General features: G+C 45.6%; 1 protein-coding gene across 1 annotated transcript in view; it reads left to right on the top strand.

Annotated features, from left to right (window-relative positions):
- The first annotated feature begins 2,152 nt into the window (after positions 1-2,152).
- fndc4a (fibronectin type III domain containing 4a) overlaps positions 2,153-27,504 on the top strand; it is a 107,136-nt gene continuing 81,784 nt past the window's right edge. Inside the window, exon 1 of the mRNA XM_061886081.1 lies at positions 2,153-2,522. Coding sequence (XP_061742065.1) covers positions 2,447-2,522 — 76 coding nt within the window. The 5' untranslated portion in view covers positions 2,153-2,446. The remainder of the gene's footprint in view (positions 2,523-27,504) is intronic.

Genomic DNA, 27,504 nt, shown 5'->3' with positions numbered 1-27,504 from the left:
TTTCTATGATAACAATGAGATTGTAAAGGACTGTTATTGATCCCATGTTGATGTGCTAAAACCTCTTTCTTGTTTAAAAGCTACATCAAATATTAACTGTTCGTGCACATAATTAATATTAATAAAGTGTTTGGATGTATTCTTGATTGCCAAAAAAGTGACTCAATCTACAAAACCCAAAGCCAGTGAAGTCGGCACGTTTTTTAAATAGAAAATAAAAACAGAATACAATGATTTGCAAATCCTTTTCATCCACAGCTTCCAAAAACAATTTGAAATGTGAACTCGTCAGACCACAGAACGCTTTTCCACTTTGCATCAGTCCTCTTACATAAGCCCGGGCCCAGCGAAGCCGGCAGCGTTTCTGGGTGTTGTTGATAAATGGCTTTCACTTTGCATAGAAGAGTTTTGACTTGCACTTACAGATGTAGCGACAAACTGTAGTTACTGACCATGGTTTTCTGAAGCGTTCCAGAACACCTGTGGTGATATCCTTTACACACTTATGTCGCTTTTTGATGCAGTACTGCCTGAGGGATTGAAGGTCACAGGCACTTAATGTTTATTTGTTTTTCGGTATTGGCGCTTACGTGCAGTGATTTCTTCAGATTCTCTGAACCTTTTGATTATATTACCGACCGTAGATGGTGAAATCCCTAAATTCCTTGCAATAGCTTGTTGACAAATGTTGTTCTTAAACTGTTGTACAATTTGCTCACGCATTTGTTCACAAAGTGGTGACCATCGCACAATCCTTGTTTGTGAATGACTGAGCTTCACGGTGGCAGAGGGGTTAGTGCGTCTGCCTCACAATACGAAGGTCCTGCAGTCCTGGGTTTAATCCCTGGCTCGGGATCTTTCTGGGTGGAGTTTGCATGTTCTCCCCGAGAATGCGTGGGTTCCCTCCGGGTACTCCGGCTTCCTCCCACTTCCCAAGACATGCACCTGGGGATAGGTTGATTGGCAACACTAAATTGGCCCTAGTGTGTGAATGTGTGTGTGAATGTTGTCTGTCTATCTGTGTTGGCCCTGCGATGAGGTGGCGACTTGTCCAGGGTGTACCCCACCTTTCGCCCGATTGAAGCTGAGATAGGCGCCAGTGCCCCCCGCAACCCCAAAAGAGAATAAGCGGTAGGAAATGGATGGATGGATGAGCATTTCATGGAAGCTACTTTTATACCCAATCATGGCACCCACCTGTCCCCAATTAGCCTGTTGACCTGTGGGATGTTCTACATAAGTGTTTGATGAACATTCCTCAACTTTCTCAGTCTTTTTTGCCACTTGTGCTAACTTTTTTGAAACATGTTGCGGGCATCAAATTCCAAATGAGCTATTTGCAAAAAATAAAAGTTTACCAGTTCGAACGTTAAGTATCTTGCCTTTGCAGTCTATTCAATTGAATATAAGTTGAAAAGGATTTGCAAATCATTGTATTCTGTTTTTATTTACCATTTACACAACGTGCCAACTTCACTGGTTTTTGGGTTTTGTACATTGATTTAATAAATACATCCAAACACTTCATTAATGGATGCTGTCTTGGTTGACAAGACTCGCCAACGTTGCGTGGACATCGAGGGCTGTACCTCTGGATGGGCAGATCGGTGTGGTAGTTCCTCTCTTTAAGAAGGGGAACCAGAGGCCATACTTGCTAACCCTCCCGGATTTTCCGGGAGACTCCCAAAATTCAGTGCCTCTCCCGAAAACCTCCCAGGACAAATTTTCTCCCGAAAATCTCCCGAAATTTAGGCTAAGCTGGAGGCTTAGCCGAAATGTTCTCTACTAAATCCTTTCAGCAAAAATATGGCAATATCGCGAAATGATCAAGTATGACACATAGAATGGATTTGCTATCCCCGTTTAAATAAGAAAATCTAATTTCAGTAGACCTTTAAAGTGTAACGTAAGCTGATAATAGTGATAGTAACATCCCTGTTCCTAACTTTTAAAGGAGGGTCCTTGAACGCACCACCAAAATGCTGGTGCTGAGATGCTTAAAGGCGACACTGATGACGTAGTGATTGAGTAAAGTGTTCAGGTGGAACGAACCATTTCGCATTTGTGATAGGGGCGTTGAATTATATACCTTCTTAATTTGATTCAACCAACTTTAGTATTGAACTTTCACAGTTATTTTATTTTTATATTACAATATATGAAAAAAAGCCCAGGAGACCCCCCCGCTACAACTGCACTGGTGCCGCGTAAACTTCTCCGTCCAATGGCGCCGAAGTACCCCTCGGACTCGTAGAACCCGCCGCCGGAGACCAGCGTCGACGTCCCCTCGCCTGAGCTGAGCTCCGACGGCCACCAACAGTCAGTCCAAGACGGTCACTTGTGGGATGGACCGAGACGCCTTCCACGACAGCACGGATGTGAAAAAGCCGCATTGGACGCCGATGGACCGCAGCGACCTGTCTTGGTGAGATTTGACGAGAGACACATGGCTCGTCTGCTGGTCGTCATCCACTCCGCGGTCCTGTTGCTCTTCGGCAGCGACGTGTTCCTGGTGGCCGCAAGTAAGTCTTCTTCACTCCGCCGCCATTTGTCTGTGGAACATGACTGGTCCATTCATTAGGTACACCGTGGAATATGACTGACACAAATTGGTCTATTCATTAGGTACACCGTGGAACATGACTGGTCCATTCATTAGGTACACTGTGGAACATGACTGACACGGGCTGGTCTATTCATTAGGTACACTGTGGAACATGACTGACACCCACTGGCCTATTAGGTACACCCTGGAACATGACTGGTCCATTCATTAGGTACACTAAGGAACATGACTGACACGTGCTGGTCTTTTCAATAGGTACACTGTGGAACATGACTGGTCCATTCATTAGGTACACCGTGGAACATGACTGATACACACTGGTCTATTCATTAGGTACACTGTGGAACAGGACTGACACGCACTGGCCTATTCATTAGGTACACTGTGGAACATGACTGACACGCACTGGCCTATTCATTAGGTACGCCGTGGAACATGACTGACACACTGGTCTATTCATTAGGTACACTGTGGAACATGACTGACACGCACTGGCCTATTCATTAGGTACGCCGTGGAACATGACTGATACACACTGGTCTATTCATTAGGTACACTGTGGAACATGACTGACACGCACTGGCCTATTCATTAAGTACACTGTGGAACATGACTGACACACTGGTCTATTCATTAGGTACACTGTGGAACATGACTGACACGCACTGGCCTATTCATTAGGTACACTGTGGAACATGACTGACACACTGGTCTATTCATTAGGTACACTGTGGAACATGACTGACACGCACTGGCCTATTCATTAGGTACGCCGTGGAACATGACTGATACACACTGGTCTATTCATTAGGTACGCCGTGGAACATGACTGACACACATTGGTCTATTCATTAGGTACACTGTGGAACATGACAGACACGCACTGGCCTATTCATTAGGTACACTGTGGAACATGACTGACACGGGCTGGTCTATTCATTAGGTACACTGTGGAACATGACTGACACCCACTGGCCTATTTTGTGGAACATGACTGGTCCATTCATTAGGTACACTGTGGAACATGGCTGGTTCATTCATTAGGTACACTAAGGAACATGACTGACACGCACTGGCCTATTCATTAGGTACGCCGTGGAACATGACTGACACGTGCTGGTCTTTTCATTAGGTACACTGTGGAACATGACTGGTCCATTCATTAGGTACACCGTGGAACATGACTGACACGCACTGGTCTATTCATTAGGTACACTGTGGAACATGAATTACACACATTGGTTTATTCATTAGGTACGCCGTGGAACATGACTGATACACACTGGTCTATTCATTAGGTACACTGTGGAACATGACTGACACGCACTGGCCTATTCATTAGGTACGCCGTGGAACATGACTGATACACACTGGTCTATTCATTAGGTACACTGTGGAACATGACTGACACGCACTGGCCTATTCATTAGGTACGCCGTAGAACATGACTGACACACATTGGTCTATTCATTAGGTACACTGTGGAACATGACTGACACGCACTGGCCTATTCATTAGGTACGCCGTGGAACATGACTGACACGGGCTGGTCTTTTCATTAGGTACACTGTGGAAAATGACTGGTCCATTCATTAGGTACACCGTGGAACATGACTGACACGCACTGGTCTATTCATTAGGTACACTGTGGAACATGAATTACACACATTGGTCTATTTATTAGGTACACTGTGAAACATGACTGACACACATTGGTCTATTCATTAGGTACACTGTGGAACATGACTGACACACACTGGCCTATTCATTAGGTACACTAAGGAACATGACTGACACGCACTGGCCTATTCATTAGGTACGCCGTGGAACATGACTGGTCCATTCATTAGGTACACCGTGGAACATGACTGACACACATTGGTCTATTCATTAGGTACACTGTGGAACATGAATTACACACATTGGTCTATTCATTATGTACAATGTGGAACATGACTGATACACACTGACCTATTCATTAGGTACACTGTGGAACATGACTGGTCCATTCATTAGGTACACCGTGGAATATGACTGACACAAATTGGTCTATTCATTAGGTACACTGTGGAACATGACTGACACGACCCGGCCTATTCATTAGGTACACTGTGGAACATGACTGGTCCATTCATTAGGTACACTGTGGAACATGACTGACACGCACTGACCTATTCATTAGGTACACTGTGGAACATGACTGACACACATTGGTCTATTCATTAGGTACACTGTGGAACATGAATTACACACATTGGTCTATTCATTAGGTACACTGTGGAACATGACTGACACACATTGGCCTATTCATTAGGTACACTGTGGAACATGACTGGTCCATTCATTAGGTACACTGTGGAACATGACTGACACGCACTGACCTATTCATTAGGTACACTGTGGAACATGACTGACACACATTGGTCTATTCATTAGGTAAACTGTGGAACATGACTGACACACATTGGTCTATTCATTAGGTACACTGTGGAACATGAATTACACACATTGGTCTATTCATTAGGTACACTGTGGAACATGAATTACACACATTAGTCTATTCATCAGGTACACTGTGGAAAATGACTGACAGGCACTGGTCTATTCATTAGGTACACTGCGGAACATGACTGACACATATTGGTCTATTCATTAGGTACACTGTGGAACATGAATTACACACATTAGTCTATTCATCAGGTACACTGTGGAAAATGACTGACAGGCACTGGTCTTTTCATTAGGTACACCCAGTGGAAGATATGCTATGTTTATGACCAATATTATCATGTCATTTTCAGGTGCTCATTGTGTATTTGGGCAAAGTGACTTCATTGTAAATATTTGAAATGTGTTTTTTAATTGTGGACTGACAGCCATCCCTAAAATAATGTCAAAATACAGTACAGGCCAACAGTTTGGACACACCTCATTTCAATGTGTTTTCTCTATTGTCATGACTATTTACATTATAGATTGTCACTGAAGGCATCAAAACTATGACACCTGCGAAGTGAAAACCATTTCAGGTGACTACCTTTTGAAGCTCATGCAGAGAATGCCAAGAGTGTGCGAAGAGGTAATCAGAGCAACGGGTGGCTGATTTGAAGAAACTAAAACATAAAACATGTTTTCAGTTAATTCACCTTTTTTTAAGTATATAACTTCACATGTGTTCATTCATTGTTTTGATGATGTAAATAGTCAGAAAAATAAAGAAAAACGCATTGAAATGAGGTGAGTCTAAACTTTTGGCCTGTACTGTATGTATGTATACATTAAAAAATATATATATACACATGCGACACTGTCAAATATTGAAATTAGACACTGACATCAGTATACACCCTATTCCAATTAAGCCCTCACAGTTGGTGATTCTGGGTTTTTTCTTTGGCTACATAAGCATTATAAACCCTCTATTATTACTCGCATGATGCAATGGAGTTGTACACCACTGTAAACCACACAAATGATAATACAAATTACTAAAAAATTATATTAAATATTAAATTACTAAGGGCTTCACGGTGGCAGAGGGGTTAGTGCGTCTGCCTCACAATACAAAGTTCCTGCAGTCCTGGGTTCAAATCCAGGCTCGGGATCTTTCTGTGTGGGGTTTGCATGTTCTCCCCGTGAATGCGTGGGTTCCCTCCGGGTACTCCGGCTTCCTCCCACTTCCAAAGACATGCACCTGGGGATAGGTTGATTGGCAACACTAAATTGGCCCTAGTGTGTGAATTTGAGTGTGAATGTTGTCTGTCTATCTGTGTTGGCCCTGCGATGAAGTGGCGACTTGTCCAGGGTGTACCCTGCCTTCTGCCCGATTGTAGCTGAGATTGGCGCCAGCGCCCCCCGTGACCCCGAAAGGGAATAAGCGGTAGAAAATTGATGGATTAAATTACTAAAAACTAATGAAAGGAAGCGTCCACAGAATGCATAATTCCCTCATTATTGTAGTGGTAATTACAGAAAAAATATATAAATATAATATGGGCAGCATGGTGGAAACAAAGGTTAGTTCATATGCCTCACAATACAAAGGTCCTGAGTAGTCCTGGGTTCAATACCAGGCTCTGGATCTTTCAGTGTGGAGTTCGCATGTTCTCCCCGTGACTGCGTGTGTTCCCTCCGGGTACTCCGGCTTCCTCCCACCGCCAAAAACATACACCTGGCGATAGGTTGACTGGCAACACTAAATTGTCCCTAGTGTGTGAATCCGAGTCTGAATGTTGTCTATCTGTGTTGGCTCTGAAATGAGGTGGCAACTTGTCCAGGGTGTACACCGCTTTCCGCCCGAATGCAGCTGAGATAGGCTCTAGCACCCCCCGCCACCCCGAACAGGACAAGCGGTAGAAAACAGGGATGGAAATTTTCCGCGGATGCGCGGAATTCCGCCGATTTTGCCGCCGCTGTTGTACCGAAATCTGTTACCCATCGGAAATTGTAACTCCAGGGGGCGATGTTCCCATGGAGTTTGTTGAAAGGTTTAACGGCAAGCAAAGAGGAGGAGAAGAAGAACGCTTGCGTAAATGGCGTAAACTATCCTTAATGCTGAAACGTCATTTGTCAGAATTTCAGCATTAATAAATTACACATATTCTTTAAATCAATGACTTACTTTCATTATGAGTCCATTGTTTCAGCTGTTTATTCTCTCTCACACACATACATTTTCCAATATAGTTTACGCCATTTACACAAGCGTTCTTCTTCTCCTCCTCTTTTGCCTTGCCGTTTAACCATCAAACAAACGCCATGGGAACATCGCCCCCTGGAGTTACAAATTCCGATGGGTAACAGATTTCGGTACAACACTTGATCCTCAATTATTGTGAGCGTTTCTGAACTCCATCCATCCATCCATTTCCTACCGCTTATTCCCTTTTTGGGGTCGCGGGGGGTGTTGGCGCCTATCTCAGCTACAATCGGGCGGAACTCGTATTCTGTTTATATTGGTTGTGTTTATCGGCGACTAATCTGGAAAGAAAACACAGTAGCTTTCAATTAACACGTTTCTTTATTGCCAAAAAAGTTTCAGACATGGTTAAGCTTATTCAAGATAGGAATGCTTCATTAGCGAAATATATCGATAAGGGCGTGAGAAACAAGTGGAACTGGGCATGGTTCGATATGTCTATCAAACTGAAGGTGAAGATTAACAACTATATCGTAAACAACAATATCGGAGAACTAGACGAACTGATCAGCGGTTTCATTGCAAAGTGCGATGAACCGGGACGTGCTCAGTCAAGCGAACATGAATCAAGACGAAATGTCAACCAGCAGGTTTCGGTGAGAAAATTGTGGTTAAAAAGTCAGCTCTTACCGGAGAAAAGCTGAGCTTGTGCCGTCCATAGCTGCCGTCGACTCCCCTGAGACACTGCACGTCAAGACACCCGTGGAGACACCCTTCCGACTATCAGGTACTATTTAACTCACTAAAACACTAGCAACACAATAGAAAGATAAGGGATTTCCCAGAATTAACCAGTAAATGTGTCTCACAACATCGTAATCCGTCCCAATGCAATCGCGTTTTTAATTTTTGTAACTTTTTTTTTTTTCCTAGTCCGTCGCTATCAATATCCTCAAACGCAAATCTTTCATCGTCGCTCAAATTAATGGGGAAATTGTTGTTTTCTCGGTCCGAATAGCTCTTTTTGTTGGAGGCTCCCCTTAAAAACAATGTGAATACGTGAGGAGCCATCACACGGGTGACGTCATCGTCTGCGACTTCTGGTAGAGGCAGGGCTTTTCTCTTAACACCGAAAGTTGCGAACTTTATCGTGGATGTTCTCTACTAAATAATTTCTGCAAAAATATAGCAATATCGCGAAATGATCAAGTATGACACATAGAATGGAGCTGCTATCCCCGTTTGAATAAGAAAATCTCATTTCAGTTGGCATGTAAACTTGTATACATAAATTTCATCACATGATACATTTAAAAATATATATTTGCTAAAAAATGTGAAATTTTGGTCAGGAGAATATTGTTAGATTTTGACTCAAAATAGCAGGAAATGCATCCTAAACTAACATAGATTTAAAAATTTTTATGGTGGGGCATGCCGCCAGACCCCCCTAGCACCCGAGTGCACTGTTTGCACCCGGGTGCGGCCGCTATGCGGCTTTCCGCAAAGCGGTGTTTTAGGATTAAAAAATTTTCAGCTGATTTTGTAAATCTTCATTCCCATCCCTGAGAAAATTTAATATGGATATATATATATATATATATATATATATATATACACACACACATATATTACAGTACAGGCCAAACAATTGGACACACCCTCTCATTATATATATATATATATATATATATATATATATATATGTATATATATATTAGGGGTGTAACGGTACACAAAAATTTTGGTTCGGTACATACCTTGGTTTTGAGGTCACGGTTCGGTTCATTTTCGGTACAGTAAGAAATCAACAAAATATAATTTTTTTGGGGTTATTTATTTACCAAATTTGTAAACAATGGCTTTATCCTTTTAACATTGGGAACACTATAATAATTCTGCCCAAGTTTATCCACATTAAACTGCCTCAAGTTGTTGCTTTGATTAAATAAAATGAAAAAGCCTTTCTTCTACATATAAAAAGTTTAACAATAAACAGTTTCCATTGAAACTGTTTGTCAACTCATCATGCTTAATTTATTACAGCATTTGGGAAGCCTGTAGTTGACTTTTATTATGTAAATGTTGTATTTTTATCAACATGTGATAGCAGGGACCCTGCTATTCAAAACTAGGCTGCTACATTACTAATGAATCATGTAACTATAGCTGAAAAATAGTACAATTGCAATAGGAGAGACTATTCATCCCTAAACACAATGGAGTTCTATGAAATAACAGACAGGGCTTTGCTGCCCCTAAAACACGCACACACACGCACTTAGCTTACTTACTTATGGCAGTCCATCGATGACGATGATGACGTTGCTCCAAACGAAGTATTGGATTGGTTATTGTTGTGCTTTTCGCCTGTGCATAGCCAGGTGGCTGCTCAGGCCTATGCGTGATCCACAGACTTTGTCACAGGAGGGGCAGGGGAACGTGCTGTGGCACGTTGGTGTCTTTGTGCACGCCGCTGTGTTCTCCGCTCTGTGAATTTCTCCTGAAGATGAGTGATTCCCTGGTGGCAAGTAGAGCTCCAAGTCTGGCGGTCAGCAGCCAGGGACTCCAGTGCTGGTGGTTTGATGTCACACTTTTTCAGGAGAGTTTTAATGTGGTCCTTGTACCGTTTTTTCTGGCCCCCGGCAGACCTTTGACCGACTGAAAGCTGGCCATACAATATTTGACGGGGTAGGCGGTGGGCTGGCATACGAATCACATGTCCGACCCATCTTAGGTGTTTTTGGCCAAGGAGTGCTGTGATGCTGGGTGTGTTGGTCCGGTCATAAATTTCAGTGTAGGGCACCCTGTCTTCCCAGGTCTGACCCAGGATCCTTTGGAGGCAGCGGATGTGGAAGGCCTCGAGACTCTGGATGTGCCTCTGGTAGGGTGTCCAGGTTTCGGAACTATAGAGCAGCGTGGAGAGGCAGACTGCCTTATACACGACTGTCTTGGTGGAGATGGTTAGATTCCTGTTCAGGAAAACCCTGGACCGTAGCCTTCCAAAGGCAGCAGAGGCCAGGCCAATACGGGCCTGGACGTCATCGTCAATGGTGCAGGTTGGCGACAGGGTGCTTCCGAGGTAGGTGAAGTGGGGGACGGTGGCTAATGGGTGCCCGTCAAGGGTGAAGATTGGCGTGTTTGGCTGGGGAGTAAACTCCTGCACCAGTATTTGTGTTTTCTTGGTGTTTATCTGAAGACCAATGGCACTGTAGATGGAGGCTACCACATTCAGTGCGCGCTGGAGAGACTCTGGTGAGTGTGCAAGTACAGCGCAGTCATCTGCATACTGTAGTTCCAGAATATGCTGGGAAGTGAGTTTAGTGCTGGCTTGGAGGCGACGGATGTTAAAAAGGTTACCATCCAGCCGGTATTGTATCTGAATCCCATCTGTGGGGTCCAGGTGTTTATGGGACAGGAGGGTGACAGTGGAAATAAACATGTTGAATATGTTTGGGGCAAGGACACACCCTTGCTTGACCCCCACATCCACACTGAAAAATGGGGATTGTTGGCCGCCGTTGCTCACACAGGCCTGCATGCCATCATGTAGCTGCCGCAGTAGGTTGCAGAACTTTGCTGGTACACCTAATTTTCCAAGTACTTCCCACAGCAAGTCCCGGTTTACTGTATCGAAGGCCTTGGACAGGTCAATGAATGCCATGTACAAGTCTTTGCGGTGTTCTCTGCATTTTTCCTGTACCTGTCTGGCCACAAAGATCATGTCTGCGGTGCTCCGATCACGTCTAAAGCCGCATTGAGATTCGGGCAGGATGTTTTCGGTGACATGAGTTGCTACTCGATGTAACATGATCCTTGCTAGCACCTTCCCGGCTGCGGATAGTAGGGAGATACCTCTGCTGTTGCCGCAGTCTGCTTTGTCGCCTTTGCGCTTATAGATCGTTATGATGTTAGCATCCTTCCAATCTTGCGGGATGACTTCAGACGACCAGATGGCAGGGATCAGCTGGTGCATTCTGCGGTGCAGGAGATATCCACCGTGCTTCAAGATTTCTCCCGGGATCTTGTCAAGGCCTGGGCTCTTGTTGTTTTTTAGACCCTTGATGGCCTTGAGTACCTCTGAGAAGCTTGGAGAGGAGTCCAGCGAGTCTACAGGGGGCAGGCATGGGAGGTCAGAAAGTATGTCTGTCTGTACAGGGTTTGTGGTGTTCAGCAGTACCCTGAAGTGCTCAGCCCATCTGTCCAGGATCTGTTGTTTGTTCTTATAGAGAGTGGTTCCGTCAGCTGATCTAACTGGGGTGATGTTCTTCCTCTGTGGGCCATAGATGGACTTGATGGAGTCGTAGAAGGCATGAGAGTTGTTGGTGTCTGCGTGATGTTGTATTTCGCGGGCCTTCTGTGTCCACCAGTCATTCTCCATGGCTCTGAGGGTGCGCTGGGTTTCACTTCTGAGGCGGATGAGCTGAGCCTTCAGGACGGTGGATTGAGGGTTTGATATGTGAGCTGCAAGGGCCTTGTGCTTTGCCTGAAGCAGGTCATAGATTCCTGGTGCACTATTGTCAAACCAGTCTTGATGTCGCCTTGTGGTGTACCCTATAGACTCCACGGCCGCCTGGTGGAGGGCAGCGCGTAGGGTGCTCCAGGTAGTTCCAGTGTCCAGCTCTGGTGGCACTTCAGGAATCTTGAACAGCTGATCTGCTACATTTTTCCTGAGCTGGTTGACGCAGTGCGTGGACTTCAGTGCATCGCAGTTGAGCCTCTTGGAAGGTGGTGTTTTTCTCTGTTGAGGACATATTTCTAAGTCAATCTTTGTTCTGATCAGGCGGTGGTCAGTCCAACAGTCAGCTCCACGCATGGCCCTAGTGATGCGCACCTCTTCCCTGTCCGCGTGGCGGGTGATGATGTAATCTAGGAGATGCCAGTGTTTAGAGCGAGGGTGTTGCCAGGATGTTTTGTACTTGTTTTTCAGTTGGAACAAGGTGTTTGTGATGACCAGTTGATGCTCAGAACATAGAGTGAGAAGACGGAGACCATTGCTGTTGAGCTTGCCAACACCGTGCCGACCCATCACATCCCTCCACAGTACACTGTCCGAGCCCACTCTTGCGTTAAAATCCCCTAGAAGGATGAGCTTGTCAGTGAGTGGTGTTTTGCTGATGACGGAGTGCAGGGAGGCATAGAACTCTTCCTTACATTGAGGGTCGGCAATCAGTGTTGGGGCATAGGCGCTGATGAGGGTGCAGTAACGGTTATTTGTGAGGGGAATCCTCCAGGTCATCAACCTTTCACTAATGCCAACTGGAGATCCGGGAAGCTTCTGAAGTAGGGAGGTCCACACAGCGAAGCCTACACCATGGAGGCGACGGGAGCCTTCCGGAAGCCCTTTCCAGAAGAAAGTGTATCCTTCTCCCACCTCGGCTATGGAGTCCTCCCCATGGAAGCGGGTCTCGCTGAGGGCCGCAATGTCGATGTTATACCTCTTCAGTTCGTGCGCCACCAACGCTGTTCTTCTGCGGGCACAAGATGAATCATCACACACATCCAAAAGCGTACGGACGTTCCAAGTCGCTAGTGTGAGTGTCAGTCGGGTTTTATTCTTGTGTTTTCGACCGCATGGGGGGATGACCCGGCAGCTGCGGTAGGCTGCCCGGGAGTGGAGGAACAGACCATTTTTAGGCCACATTTTCTAGGCCCTTCCCATCCCAGGGTGAGCAGGGTGGGGCTGCTCAGTCACATGGGGAGCTGCCGAAGAGACACGCTGTTCCATCCCGTACCTCAGCGACCGTCTATCCCACACCGCCTGCGTGCAGAGTTGGGCTAGATACTCCCAGTCACATCCAGACCTGTATCTGCCACCCTTCTCCATCGCCGCAGGACTTGAAGGGGAGGGGATGGGGTGGGAAAGGGGGTGAGGGTGTTTGGAGCAGGCCTGCGCAAGGAGTAGATTAGAGTGAAGGAAGTGGTGCGCAGTCACTACCCTCACTACCTTGGCTCCCCCCTACCTCTTCCAGTGGCATGAAAAGCTCATGACGACCTTCTACAGGAAGGAGTTGCAGAAGACTGCCAGCACACCGGTCTGTTGATGGCTGCCTGATGCGGGTCTTCCCAACAGATTTGTCGTTAGGGGTTTACTCCCGTAGCCAAACACACACGGTGCACCCAGTAGGCAGTGAGGCACCCTTAACCTTCATCCGCCTTTACTGCCGCAGGCGACGCGTCATTATCCGCCAGTTCCGCCGTTGAGGTTTTTGGAGGTTTTTGGATCGCGCTTCGTCTGGAACCTCCCCCTCGACCTTACCGCCATGGTTGAACCTACCAGGAGCCGAGGCTCCCAACGGCATCGCTCTTAGGTTCATTGGAACACACAAGGCTCTCCACCACGACAAGGTGGCGACCCGTGGAGAACACACACGCACACACACACGCTCACACACACACAGAAAAATAAGCTAACGTTACGCTAAAAGCTAATTCGCCTTCTTCTCAAGCCTATACTGTGAGCAAGCTGAGCTAAAGTTTAAGTTTCTACAAGGTCAACGTGCTCATAGTGATGTTTGTAATAGTTGTGACAGGGAAGTGTTTAGTATAATTTGGGTAGAGTCCGCTCCTCCCCTGCTCGATGCTAAAGCATAGACGAAATCGTCCTGAAGTCTGAGTACGCACTGCTGATTGGCTGTTACATCGCTCTGAATATGCACTGCTGATTGGCTTTGTATGTAACCAATCAGATGGTTGTGTGGGCAGGACAATGAGGCAGAGACAGAGGCAGAAAGCAGAGCAGCTTGTGAAGACTTCTGCTTCTGAACTTGTTCGGTACGAAACGGTTCGATACAAATACACGTACCGTTACACCCCTAATATATATATATATATATATATATATATATATATATATATATATATATATATATATATATACATATATATATACATATACACAGTGGGGCAAAAAAAGTACTTAGTCAGCCACCGATTGTGCAAATTCTCCCACTTAAAATGATGCCAGATGTCTGGAATTTTCATCATAGGTACACATCAACTGTGAGAGACAAATTGTGAAAAAAAAATCCAGGAATTCACATTGCAGGAATTTAATAAACAATATTTGTAAATTATGGTGGAAAATAAGTATTTGGTCAACCATTCAAAGCTCTCACTGATGGAAGGAGGTTTTGGCTCAAACTCTCACGATACATGGCCCCATTCATTCTTTCCTTAACACGGATTAACCGTCCTGTCCCCTTAGCAGAAAAACAGCCCCAAAGCATGATGTTTCCACCCCCATGCTTCACAGTAGGTATGGTGTTCTTGGGATGCAACTCAGTATTCCTCTTCCTCCAAACACGGCGAGTTGAGTTTATACCAAAAAGTTCTATTTTGGTGTCATCTTACAACATGACATTCTCCCAATCCTCTGCTGTATCATCCTTGTGCTCTCTGGCAAACTTCATACAGGCCTGGACATGCACTGACTTAAGCAGGGGGACACGTTTGGCACTGCAGGATTTGATTCCTTGTCGGCGTAGTGTGTTACTGATGGTAACCTTTGTTACTTTGGTCCCAGCTCTCTCCAGGTGATTCACCAGGTCCCCCCGTGTTGTTCTGGGATTTTTGCTCACCGTTCTCATGATCATTTTGACCTCACGGGATGAGATCTTGCGTGGAGCCCCAGATCGAGGGAGATTATCAGTGGTTTTGTATGTCTTCCATTTTCTGATAATTGCTCCCATAGTTGATTTTTTTCACACCAAAGCTGCTTGCCTATTGTAGTTCCACTCTTCCCAGTCTGGTGCAGGTCTACAATTCTTTTCCTGGTGTCTTTCAACAGCTCTTTGGTCTTGGCCATAGTGGAGTTAGGAGTCTGACTGTTTGAGACTGTGGACAGGTGTCTTTTATACAGATAACGAGTTCAAACAAGTGCCATTAATACAGGTAACGAGTGGAGGACAGAAGAGCTTCTTAAAGAAGAACTTACAGGTCTGTGAGAGCCAGAGATCTTCCATGTTTGAAGTGACCAAATACTTATTTTTCACCAAAATTTACAGATAAATTCTTCAAAATTCCTACAATGTGAATTGCTGGATTTTTTTTTCACAGTCTGTCTCTCACAGTTGAAGTGTACCTATGATGAAAATTACAGACCTCTGTCATCATTTTAAGTGGGAGAACTTGCACAATCGGTGGCTGACTAAATACTTTTTTGCCCCACTGTGTGTATATATATATATATATGTATATGTATATTTATATTTATATATGTGTATATATATAGATAGATGTATAGTACTTTATTGATTCCTCCAGGAGAGTTCCTTCAGGAAAATGATATATGTGTATATATACATATGTTAGGGCTGGGTGATATGGCTTTTTTTTAATACCATCCTTACTTACAGCAGTGTGGATGCATACAAATCTATTTCCTTGCCATTCATCCCTTTAGCTCATCCGACTGCATATAAAATCAACATTTCAATGTAAGAGCAAGCTGACTTCCTGAGGGAGGAGGCGAGCGCCCGCACATAACGAGGGCACCACTTCTTTACGTGGCTTTCTGCATGCTCTGACATGCAGGATGAAACCAAACTGAGGCTTTTTTGGAGAGCTCAGCTGTTCATAAATAATGAAAACGCCGCTTCTCTCGTGAATGTAAACACAGCTGAGGCGCTGAGCTTCAAAGTGAATGGAAGAACTTAAGAGTACCATCACATGTACAACCATTTTACTTTAACTTGCTACAATGTTGTGTATCAGTGGTTCTTCATTGTTTCCTCTCTAGCCCTGAATTTAAATACTCTTGAGAAGCTGATAATATCCGTTAATGTTATTTATCTGTACTAGAGATGTAAGGATACACAGTATTAATGATAACTGCTGTAAAACTCCCAACAGTTAGTACGGGGGTCAGCAACCCACGGCTCGATATCCACATGCGGCTGTAAGTGTCCATGGGGCTTTTTCAAAAATGTGTGGAAATGGGAAAAAAATGGGGTGAAAAATATATTTTTTGTCGTATTATGGTTTCTGTAGGAAGACAAACACGACACAAATCTTCCTAATTGTTAGAAAAGCCCACTGTTTAATATTTTTGTGTTTATGCTTCACTGATGAGAGTATTTGGCAAGCGCCATTTTGTCCTGCTAATTTCAGCGGCCCTTGAACTCACCACTGTTTGGACTGTGATTCAACAGTTTGTTTACATGTATAACTTTCTCCGACGCTGCCACTCCTTCTTTGTCTCATTTTGTCCACCAAATGTTTTATACTGTACTGTGCTTTTTTGATGTTATTGACTTGTTGTAATGCTAATCAGGCATATTTGGTCACTGCATGCTAATCGATGCCAACATGCTATTTAGGTTAGCTGTGTTGCATATTGCATCATTATGCCTCGTTTGTAGGCCTATTTGAGTTAATTTAATTTCCTTTACTAATGTCGTCTGTGTATTTAGTTTATTTTTTCATGTTTCATGACACATGATCTGTATGTAATATTGGCTGCATTTCTGATAGTTGTTAGTGTGCTATGTTGTTCCAGACCATAGCAAACGTTAGCCAGCTCCAAAGATTGTAATACATTCATTAGAAGAAGACTGCCCTTTCCTTTAACTTGGACACACACATCTAGCTTTGGCTTCTCCAAGCCATTAATTTCCAGGAGTTATCTCACCCTCTGAGAAGATTCCAATTTACAATGTTGTAAAAATGTGTAGGATAAACATTAAAATTTCAACATTTCTGTCAAAGAAGGTTTGTGTCAGCATGCAACACATATAAATAGTAGGATAAACAGTATTAATGATAATCGCTGTAAAACTCCCAACACTTACTACTACCGTTTTAAATGAAATTATCGAAAAAATGAGATTGATAACTGTGAAGGGAAGTGAATTATATTTATATAACACTTTTCTCAAACAGCTCAAATCGCTTTACATAGTGAAACCCATTATCTACACCTTTTAAGCTACATTTAAACCAGTGGTTGGCACTCGGAGCAAGGTGGTTAAGTGTCTTGCCCACGGCAGTAACTAGGATGGCAGAAGCGGGGATCGATCTTGGAACCCTGAAGTTGCTGGCACGGCCGGTTTACCAGCCAAGCCACGCCGCCCACATAAACTCACAGACTGACAGGCGCCAGCTTCCTAGCTTAAATGCTGTCATGAAAACAAGAGACAGTAATGTCTTTCCCCATTTAGAAAGGACATACCCCAATACAAACAGAATCAGAAGTACATTAATAATCCGCCAGGGGAATTTCAGATTTTCAGCAGAATCACATTCAAGAGAGTAAAAAATATATTCAGTCAAAGGCTAGTCTCCAGGGAGGGGGTCCAGACTTAGGCCAAGGAAAAAAAAACCTCATAAATAGGTTTGCTGACAGGTCTGCCAACTTCTGGCACCCCTTACTGTTTTTTTTTTTTTAATTTCTCTTGTTTTTTTTGTTTTTTCTAATTTATATAACCACATTGCTGTCTGAGCTGCTAAGCGATTCAATTTTGCACATTGAACCGACAAGCTGTGCTCTCAGAGTGATCGATCTATACTCACAAAAATACGAGGTGTTTTCACGGTGCTTTCAAGGACCGCCAAACAGTAAGATGCCGCAACGCCCGCCAGAAATAGTAATAATAATAATCCATCCATTCATTTTCTACTGCTTATTCCCTTTCGGGGTGGCGGGGGGCGCTGGCGCCTATTTCAGCTACAATCTGGCGGAAGGCAGGGTACACCCTGGACAAGTCGCCACCTCATCGCAGGGCCAACACAGATAGACAGACAACATTCACACTCAAATTCACACACTAGGGACCATTTAGTGTTGCCAATCAACCTATCCCCAGGTGCATGTCTTTGGAAGTGGGAGGAAGCCGGAGTACCCGGAGGGAACCCACGCATTCACAGGGAGAACATGCAAACTCCACACAGAAAGATCCCGAGCCTGGATTTGAACCCAGGACTGCAGGAACTTCGTATTGTGAGGCAGACGCACTAACCCCTCTCCCACCGTGAAGCCCAATAATAATAATATTGATTTAAATAAAAATAAAATCAATATTATTATAATAATAATAATATTGATTTTTTTTTTTTTTTTTTTCTTTGTCATGAAAAAGGGAGGTTTTTGTGTTGGTGCACTAATTGTAAGTGTATCTGTGTTTTTTTATGTTGAATTAATAAAAAGAAAAAAAAGAAAAAGAATAATAATAATAAAAAATAATTCTGCGGCCCGGTGGTTGGGGACCACTGATGTAGACCGCAAGAAAGTGTTTTAAATTTATAAAATAAAATAAAATATGACTCCTTTAATGCACCTTATAATCCGGTGTACCTTTTACATGAAAATAGATTGAAAATAGACCATTCATCGGCAGTGTGCCTTATAAACCGGTGCGCCCTATGGTTCGGAAAATACAGTACTTTAAATAAGTATTTGATTATAGTTACTGTTTACAAAACCCAAAACCAGTGAAGTTGGCACATTGTGTAAATCGTGGATAAAAACAGAATACAATAATTTGCCAATCCTTTTCAGCTTATTTTCAATTGAATAGACTGCAAAGACAAGATATTTTAATGTGCGAACAGAGACTCTTTTTTTTTTTTTTTTTTTTTGCAAATAATCATTAACTTTTAATTTAATGGCAGCAAGACATTGTAAAAAAAAATGCACAGGATAATTTTTACCACTGTGTTACATGGCCTTTCCTTTTAACAACACTTCCCATATCAAAAATGTGCTTGCTCATCTGTTACTTGATCTCGTATTCTGAGAACATTTTGAGCTTCTCATATCTGTCTAATTCTGTGATCAATTGTTTCTCTTTTATTGTTCCTAAGGGACGCTTAGGAGCAATAAATAAGTTCAAAAGAGACAAGACATCACTGAGACAAAGGAGGTTGAGTTGAGACAACCATTTGAGCAATATTTGAAAAGTGGGATACACTGACTAGAGCTCATATATGTATGCCACTGATCTCAATTATGTCTCGTTTATTTTGAAGGAGAATAAAAAGAGGAAGAAATTAGATGTAACAGCAATAAAATAGATCTTATGTATGTCTCTTTCATGTCTTATGTTTCTTAACTGTTTTAACAAAACCATTATATCTAAAATTTGAGAATCATGTGAACAAATTGAGTGCAATTTATCCATCCATCCATCCATCCATCCATCCATCCATCTTCTTCCGCTTATCAGAGGTCGGGTCGCGGGGGCAACAGCCTAAGCAGGGAAACCCAGACTTCCCTTTCCCCAGCCACTTCGTCTAGCTCTTCCCGGGGGATCCCGAGGCGTTCCCAGGCCAGCCGGGAGACATAGTCTTCCCAACATGTCCTGGGTCTTCCCCGTGGCCTCCTACCGGTTGGACGTGCCCTAAACACCTCCCTAGGGAGGCGTTGGGGTGGCATCCTGACCAGATGCCCGAACCACCTCATCTGGCTCCTCTCGATGTGGAGGAGCAGGGGCTTTACTTTGAGTTCCTCCCGGATGGCAGAGCTTCTCACCCTATCTCTAAGGGAGAGCCCCGCCACACGGCGGAGGAAACTCATTTCGGCCGCTTGTACCCGTGATCTTATCCTTTCGGTCATGACCCAAAGCTCATGACCATAGGTGAGGATGGGAACGTAGATCGACCAGTAAATTGAGAGCTTTGCCTTCCGGCTCAGCTCCTTCTTCACCACAACGGATCGGTACAACGTCCGCATTACTGAAGACGCCGCACCGATCCGCCTGTCGATCTCACGATCCACTCTTCCCCCACTCGTGAACAAGACTCCTAGGTACTTGAACTCCTCCACTTGGGGCAGGGTCTCCTCCCCAACCCGGATATGGCACTCCACCCTTTTCCGGGCGAGAACCATGGACTCGGACTTGGAGTTGCTGATTCTCATTCCGGTCGCTTCACACTCGACTGCAAACCGATCCAGAGAGTGCAATTTAAATATTCATTATCTTTCTTAATTAGAAATAACACTAAAACATACTGAAATATTGAAAGGTGTATCACTTTATTTGGCTATACAAAATATCCATCATCCATCCATCCATCATCTTCCGCTTATCCGAGGTCGGGTCGCGGGGGCAACAGCCTAAGCAGGGAAACCCAGACTTCCCTCTCCCCAGCCACTTCGTCTAGCTCTTCCCGGGGGATCCCGAGGCGTTCCCAGGCCAGCCGGGAGACATAGTCTTCCCAACGTGTCCTGGGTCTTCCCCGTGGCCTCCTACCGGTTGGACGTGCCCTAAACACCTCCCTAGGGAGGCGTTCGGGTGGCATCCTGACCAGATGCCCGAACCACCTCATCTGGCTCCTCTCGATGTGAAGGAGCAGCGGCTTTACTTTGAGTTCCTCCCGGATGGCAGAGCTTCTCACCCTATCTCTAAGGGAGAGCCCCGCCACACGGCGGAGGAAACTCATTTCGGCCGCTTGTACCCGTGATCTTATCCTTTCGGTCATGACCCAAAGCTCATGACCATAGGTGAGGATGGGAACGTAGATCGACCGGTAAATTGAGAGCTTTACCTTCCGGCTCAGCTCCTTCTTCACCACAACGGACCGGTACAACGTCCGCATTACTGAAGACGCCGCACCGATCCGCCTGTCGATCTCACGATCCACTCTTCCCTCACTCGTGAACAAGACTCCTAGGTACTTGAACTCCTCCACTTGGGGCAGGGTCTCCTCCCCAACCCGGAGATGGCACTCCACCCTTTTCCGGGCGAGAACCATGGACTCGGACTTGGAGGTGCTGATTCTCATTCCGGTCGCTTCACACTCGGCTGCGAACCAATCCAGCGAGAGCTGAAGATCCCGGTCAGATGAAGCCATCAGGACCACATCATCTGCAAAAAGCAGAGACCTAATCCTGCGGTTACCAAACCGGAACCCCTCAACGCCTTGACTGCGCCTAGAAATTCTGTCCATAAAAGTTATGAACAGAATCGGTGACAAAGGACAGCCTTGGCGGAGTCCAACCCTCACTGGAAATGTGTTCGACTTACTGCCGGCAATGCGGACCAAGCTCTGGCACTGATCGTACAGGGAACGGACCGCCACAATAAGACAAACCGATACCCCATACTCTCTGAGCACTCCCCACAGGACTTCCCGAGGGACACGGTCGAATGCCTTCTCCAAGTCCACAAAGCACATGTAGACTGGTTGGGCAAACTCCCATGCACCCTCAAGAACCCTGCCGAGAGTATAGAGCTGGTCCACAGTTCCACGACCAGGACGAAAACCACACTGTTCCTCCTGAATCCGAGGTTCGACTATCCGACGTAGCCTCCTCTCCAGTACACCTGAATAAACCTTACCGGGAAGGCTGAGGAGTGTGATCAAACGATAATTGGAACACACCCTCCGGTCCCCCTTCTTAAAGAGAGGAACCACCACCCCGGTCTGCCAATCCAGAGGTACCGCCCCCGATGTCCACGCGATGCTGCAAAGTCTTGTCAACCAAGACAGCCCCACAGCATCCAGAGCCTTAAGGAACTCCGGGCGGATCTCGTCCACCCCTGGGGCCTTGCCACCGAGGAGCTTTTTAACTACCTCAGCGACCTCAGCCCCAGAAATAGGAGAGACCACCACAGATTCCCCAGGCACTGCTTCCTCATAGGAAGACGTGTTGGTGGGATTGAGGAGGTCTTCGAAGTATTCCTTCCACCTATCCACAACATCCGCAGTCGAGGTCAGCAGAACACCATCCGCACCATACACGGTGTTGATAGTGCACTGCTTCCCCTTCCTGAGGCGGCGGACGGTGGTCCAGAATCGCTTCGAAGCCGTCCGGAAGTCGTTTTCCATGGCTTCCCCGAACTCTTCCCATGTCCGAGTTTTTGCCTCCGCGACCGCTGAAGCTGCACATCGCTTGGCCTGTCGGTACCTGTCCACTGCCTCCGGAGTCCTATGAGCCAAAAGGACCCGATAGGACTCCTTCTTCAGCTTGACGGCATCCCTCACCGCTGGTGTCCACCAAGGGGTTTTAGGATTGCCGCCCCGACAGGCACCAACTACCTTGCGGCCACAGCTCCGATCTGCCGCCTCGACAATAGAGGTGCGGAACATGGTCCACTCGGACTCAATGTCCAGCACCTCCCTCGTGACATGTTCAATGTTCTTCCGGAGGTGGGAATTGAAACTTTGTCTGACAGGAGACTCTGCCAGACGTTCCCAGCAGACCCTCACAATGCGTTTGGGCCTCCCAGGTCTGTCCGGCATCCTCCCCCACCATCGCAGCCAACTCACCACCAGGTGGTGATCGGTAGAAAGCTCTGCCCCTCTCTTCACCCGAGTGTCCATAACATGAGGCCGCAAATCCGATGACACAACTACAAAGTCGATCATGGAACTGCGGCCTAGGGTGTTCTGGTGCCAAGTGCACATATGGACACCCTTATGTTTGAACATGGTGTTTGTTATGGACAAACTGTGACGAGCACAAAAGTCCAATAACAAAACACCACTCGGGTTCAGATCCGGGCGGCCATTCTTCCCAATCACGCCTCTCCAGGTGTCACTGTCGTTGCCAACGTGAGCGTTGAAGTCTCCCAGTAGGACAAGGGAATCACCCGGGGGAGCACTTTCCAGTACTCCCTCGAGCGTTCCCAAAAAGGGTGGGTACTCTGAACTGCTGTTTGGTGCATAAGCACAAACAACTGTCAGGACCCGTCCCCCCACCCGAAGGCGGAGGGAGGCTACCCTTTCGTCCACCGGGTTGAACTCCAACGTACAGGCTTTGAGCCGGGGGGAAACAAGAATTGCCACCGCAGCCCGTCGCCTCTCACTGCCGGCAACGCCAGAGTGGAAGAGGGCCCAATCCCTCTCGAGAGAAGTGGTTCCAGAGCCCTTGCTGTGCGTCGAAGTGAGTCCGACTATATCCAGCCGGAATTTCTCGACTTCGCGCACTAGCTCAGGCTCTTTCCCCCCCAGTGACGTGACGTTCCACGTCCCAAGAGCTAGCTTCTGTAGCCGAGGATCGGACCGCCAAGTGCCCTGCCTTCGGCTGTCGCCCAGCTCACAATGCACCCGACCTCTATGGCCCCTGCTATGGGTGGTGAGCCCATTGGAGGGGGGACCCACGTTGCCTCTTCGGGCTGTGCCCGGCCGGGCCCCATGGGAACAGGCCCGGCCACCAGGCGCTCGCCATCGTGCCCCACCTCCGGGCCTGGCTCCAGAGGGGGGCCCCGGTGACCCGCGTCCGGGCGAGGGAAATCTGGGTCCATGATGTTTCTTCTTCATAAAGGTATTCGAGCTGCTCTTTGTCTGATCCCTCACCTAGAACCTGTTTGCCTTGGGAGACCCTACCAGGGGGCTTTATGCCCCCGGACAACATAGCTCCTAGGATCATTGGGACACGCAAACTCCTCTACCACGATAAGGTTGCAGCTCAGAGAGGAGTATATATACATATATATATACAAAATATAAGATATAAGTATATAATATAAGTATATATAATATAATATAATATAAGATATAAGTATATACAAAGTATATATATAAAGTATAAGTATATACAAAATATAAGATATAAAAATAGATTAAATACAAAAATTTAAATGTAGTTATATAGTACATACATAATATACAAATTGACATTTACAATTAAAATGACATAGAAAATATACCAAAAATAAAACAAATACAAAAATAAATTAATTTAACCTTAAGTACTCACTTTGTTGTCGGGAAAAAGTCAGGTGTAGTTTTTTTTAAGTCCTTGTTGAGCAAACCATGTACCGTAGTTAAAAAAGAAACACCTGACTTCATCCAAACAAAATTTTAGCCGTGCTTTTTGGAACTGGTCTACATACAAAAAATAATCGCACAAAGAGAACCAGGGATACTTAACATTTTTTACCTCGGGGCCTGATCAACTTTTCCACTACAGAGGGGTCTGGGGCCCACTCAAATACAAACCATTGAATTAGTCATCTTACATTGAAGTGTATTACAACTGAATACCATTGCGGCCCATATGAACGGACAGATATTTATTGGCGGCCTCCAAGGGGTACTCTCAGCCAAACAGTGGCCCTATGATTGTAAACCAGTGTTTTTCAACCTTTTTTGAGCAGAGGCACATTTTTTGCGTTGGAAAAAATTTGGAGGCACACCACCAGCGGCATGCACCAAGCATGCATCTCTATAGTTCTTGTCTCAAAGTAGGTGTACTGTCACCTCCTGTCACATCACGCCGTGACTTTATTTTGAGTTTTTTTGCTGTTTTCCTGTGTGTAGTGTTTTACTTATTATCTTGCGTTCCTATTTTGGTGGCTTTTTCTCTTTTTTCTGTATTTTCCTATAGGAGTTTCATGTCTTTTTTTGAGCGATATTTCCCCGCATCTACTTTGTTTTAGCAATCAAGAATATTTCAGTCGTTTGTATCCTTCTTTGTGGGGACATTGTTGATTGTCATGTCACGTTTGGATGTACTTTGTGGACGCCGTCTTTGCTCCACAGTAAGTCTTTGCGGTCTTCCAGCATTCTGTTTTTGTTTACGTTGCAGCCGGTTTAGGTTTAGTTTCGTTCTGCATAGCCTTCCCTAAGCTTCAATGCCTTTTCTTAGGGGCACTCACCTTTTGTTTATTTTTGGTTTAAGCATTACATACCTTTTTACCTGCACTCTGCCTACCGCTGTTTCTGACATTAGCTACCGGCTGCCACTTACTGATATGGAAGAGTATTACACGGTTACTCTGCCAAGCTTTAGACAGCACCAACACTCAACAACAAGACATGATTTGCAGACTATAATTACTGGTTTGCAAAAAATATTTTTAACCCAAATTGGTGAAATTAGATAATCTCCCACTGCACACCAGACTGTATCTCACGGCACACTAGTGTGCCACGGCACAGTGGTTGAAAAACACTGTTGTAAACAATTGAACATCCTCCTGTGATGAAAATATGAAATTTGTGTCGAAGAGGTTCATTTAGCCTACGGATGTGTATTTATAAATGGTTGATTTATATAGGCTAGTAAGGTAAGGTTCCACTCCACCCAAATTTTGACAGTAGGCTCAGTCACATAAAACCTTTCGAAAGCCCTAATCGAGATAATAAAACCTTTCTTAAGCCAGACAAAGCAACACTGCAAAAACTCAAAGCAGCTGGCACAAGAATTAAGCACTGTAAAAGCGGAATCAGACGAGATACTCATATCCCACGACGTAGTCTTCCTATTCACAAAAACACCAGAGGACGCCACAATAAACATAGTACAGAACCGTCTGCAAGCCGACTCAACACTCCGGAAACGAACAAACCTAACAGTTGAAAACACAGTCCAGTTGTTATCATTCGTAGCCAAGTCTACATATTTCCTGTTCAGAGGGACCATGTACAGACAGAAGGAGGGTTTTGCCATGGCGGACCCCTCTCAGCCATCAGGAGTGGTTTCTTCATGGAAGACTTGGAGGCCAAACCCATAGCCACTGTTCCGGAAGGATATAGACCAGGGGTAGGGAACCTGGGGCTCTTTTGATGACTGCATCTGGCTCTTAGATAAATCTTACCTGACATTACTTAACACGATAAGTTGGTAATCACAGTTTTAAAAATAACATTCAAAATATAAAACATTCTCATGCATTTAACCTATCCACCCGTTTATTTTAGCGCACCTGTTCAAGAAGTCGCATTAATAGTAAGAAGTATTTTATTTATTATTGGTTAGCTTCAGAATAACAATGGTATTAAAAAGAATCAGAGACTTATTATACTCTAAAAATGTTGGTCTTACCTGTATTTAGTTGTATACAGTGTTTAAAACAAATATCATATGGCTCTCAAGGAAATACATTTTAAAATATTTGGCTTTCATGGCTCTCTCAGCCAAAAAGGTTCCCGACCCCTGATGTAGATTGACCCTCTGGCGGCGCTATATGGACAACATCCTGGAGAATATTAAGACCGGACACACACAAACACTCACAGACCACTTGTTGTGTCCTGAGCAAGACACTTCACCCTTGCTCCTGATGGGTGCTGGTTGGCGCCTTGCATGGCAGCTCCCTCCATCAGTGTGTGAATGTGTGTGTGAATGGGTAAATGTGGAAGTAGTGTCAAAGCGCTTTGAGTACCTTTAAGGTAGAAAAGCGCTATACAAGTACAACCCATTTATCCATCCATCCATCCATCTTCTTCCGCTTATCCGAGTTCGGGTCGCGGGGGCAGCAGCCCAAGCAGGGAAGCCCAGACTTCCCTCTCCCCAGCCACTTCGTCTAGCTCTTCCCGGGGGATCCTGAGGCGGTCCCAGGCCAGCCGGGAGACATAGTCTTCCCAACGTGTCCTGGGTCTTCCCCGTGGCCTCCTACCGGTTGGACGTGCCCTAAACACCTCCCTCGGGAGGCGTTCGGGTGGCATCCTGACCAGATGCCCGAACCACCTCATCTGGCTCCTCTCGATGTGGAGGAGCAGCGGCTTTACTTTGAGCTCCTCCCGGATGGCAGAGCTTCTCACCCTATCTCTAAGGGAGAGCCCCGCCACACGACGGAGGAAACTCATTTCGGACGCTTGTACCCGTGATCTAATCTAATCGGTCATGACCCAAAGCTCATGACCATAGGTGAGGATGGGAACGTAGATCGACCGGTAAATTGAGAGCTTTGCCTTCCGGCTCAGCTCCTTCTTCACCACAACGGATCGGTACAACGTCCGCATTACTGAAGACGCCGCACCGATCCGCCTGTCGATTTCACGATCCACTCTTCCCCCACTCGTGAACAAGACTCCTAGGTACTTGAACTCCTCCACTTGGGGCAGGGTCTCCTCCCCAACCCGGAGATGGCACTCCACCCTTTTCTGGGAGAGAACCATGGACTCTTGGATTTGGAGGTGCTGATTCTCATTCCGGCCGCTTCACACTCGGCTGCGAACCGATCCAGTGAGAGCTGAAGATCCCGGCCAGATGAAGCCAACAGGACCACATCATCTGCAAAAAGCAGAGACCTAATCCCGCGGCCACCAAACCGGAACCCCTCAATGCCTTGACTGCGCCTAGAAATTCTGTCCATAAAAGTTATGAACAGAATCGGTGACAAAAGGCAGCCTTGGCGGAGTCCAACCCTCACTTGAAACGTGTCCGACTTACTGCCAGCAATGCGGACCAAGCTCTGACACTGATCGTACAGGGATCGGACTGCCACAATAAGACAGTCCGATACCCCATACTCTCTGAGCACTCCCCAGAGGACTTCCCGAGGGACACGGTCGAATGCCTTCTCCAAGTCCACAAAGCACATCTAGACTGGTTGGGCAAACTCCCATGCACCCTCAAGAACCCTGCCGAGAGTATAGAGCTGGTCCACAGTTCCACGACCAGGACGAA

The sequence above is a fragment of the Nerophis ophidion genome, linkage group LG24, assembly GCF_033978795.1.
Source record: "Nerophis ophidion isolate RoL-2023_Sa linkage group LG24, RoL_Noph_v1.0, whole genome shotgun sequence".
Classification (NCBI taxonomy): Eukaryota; Metazoa; Chordata; class Actinopteri; order Syngnathiformes; family Syngnathidae; genus Nerophis; species Nerophis ophidion.
This window is presented reverse-complemented; position numbering and strand designations above follow the sequence as displayed.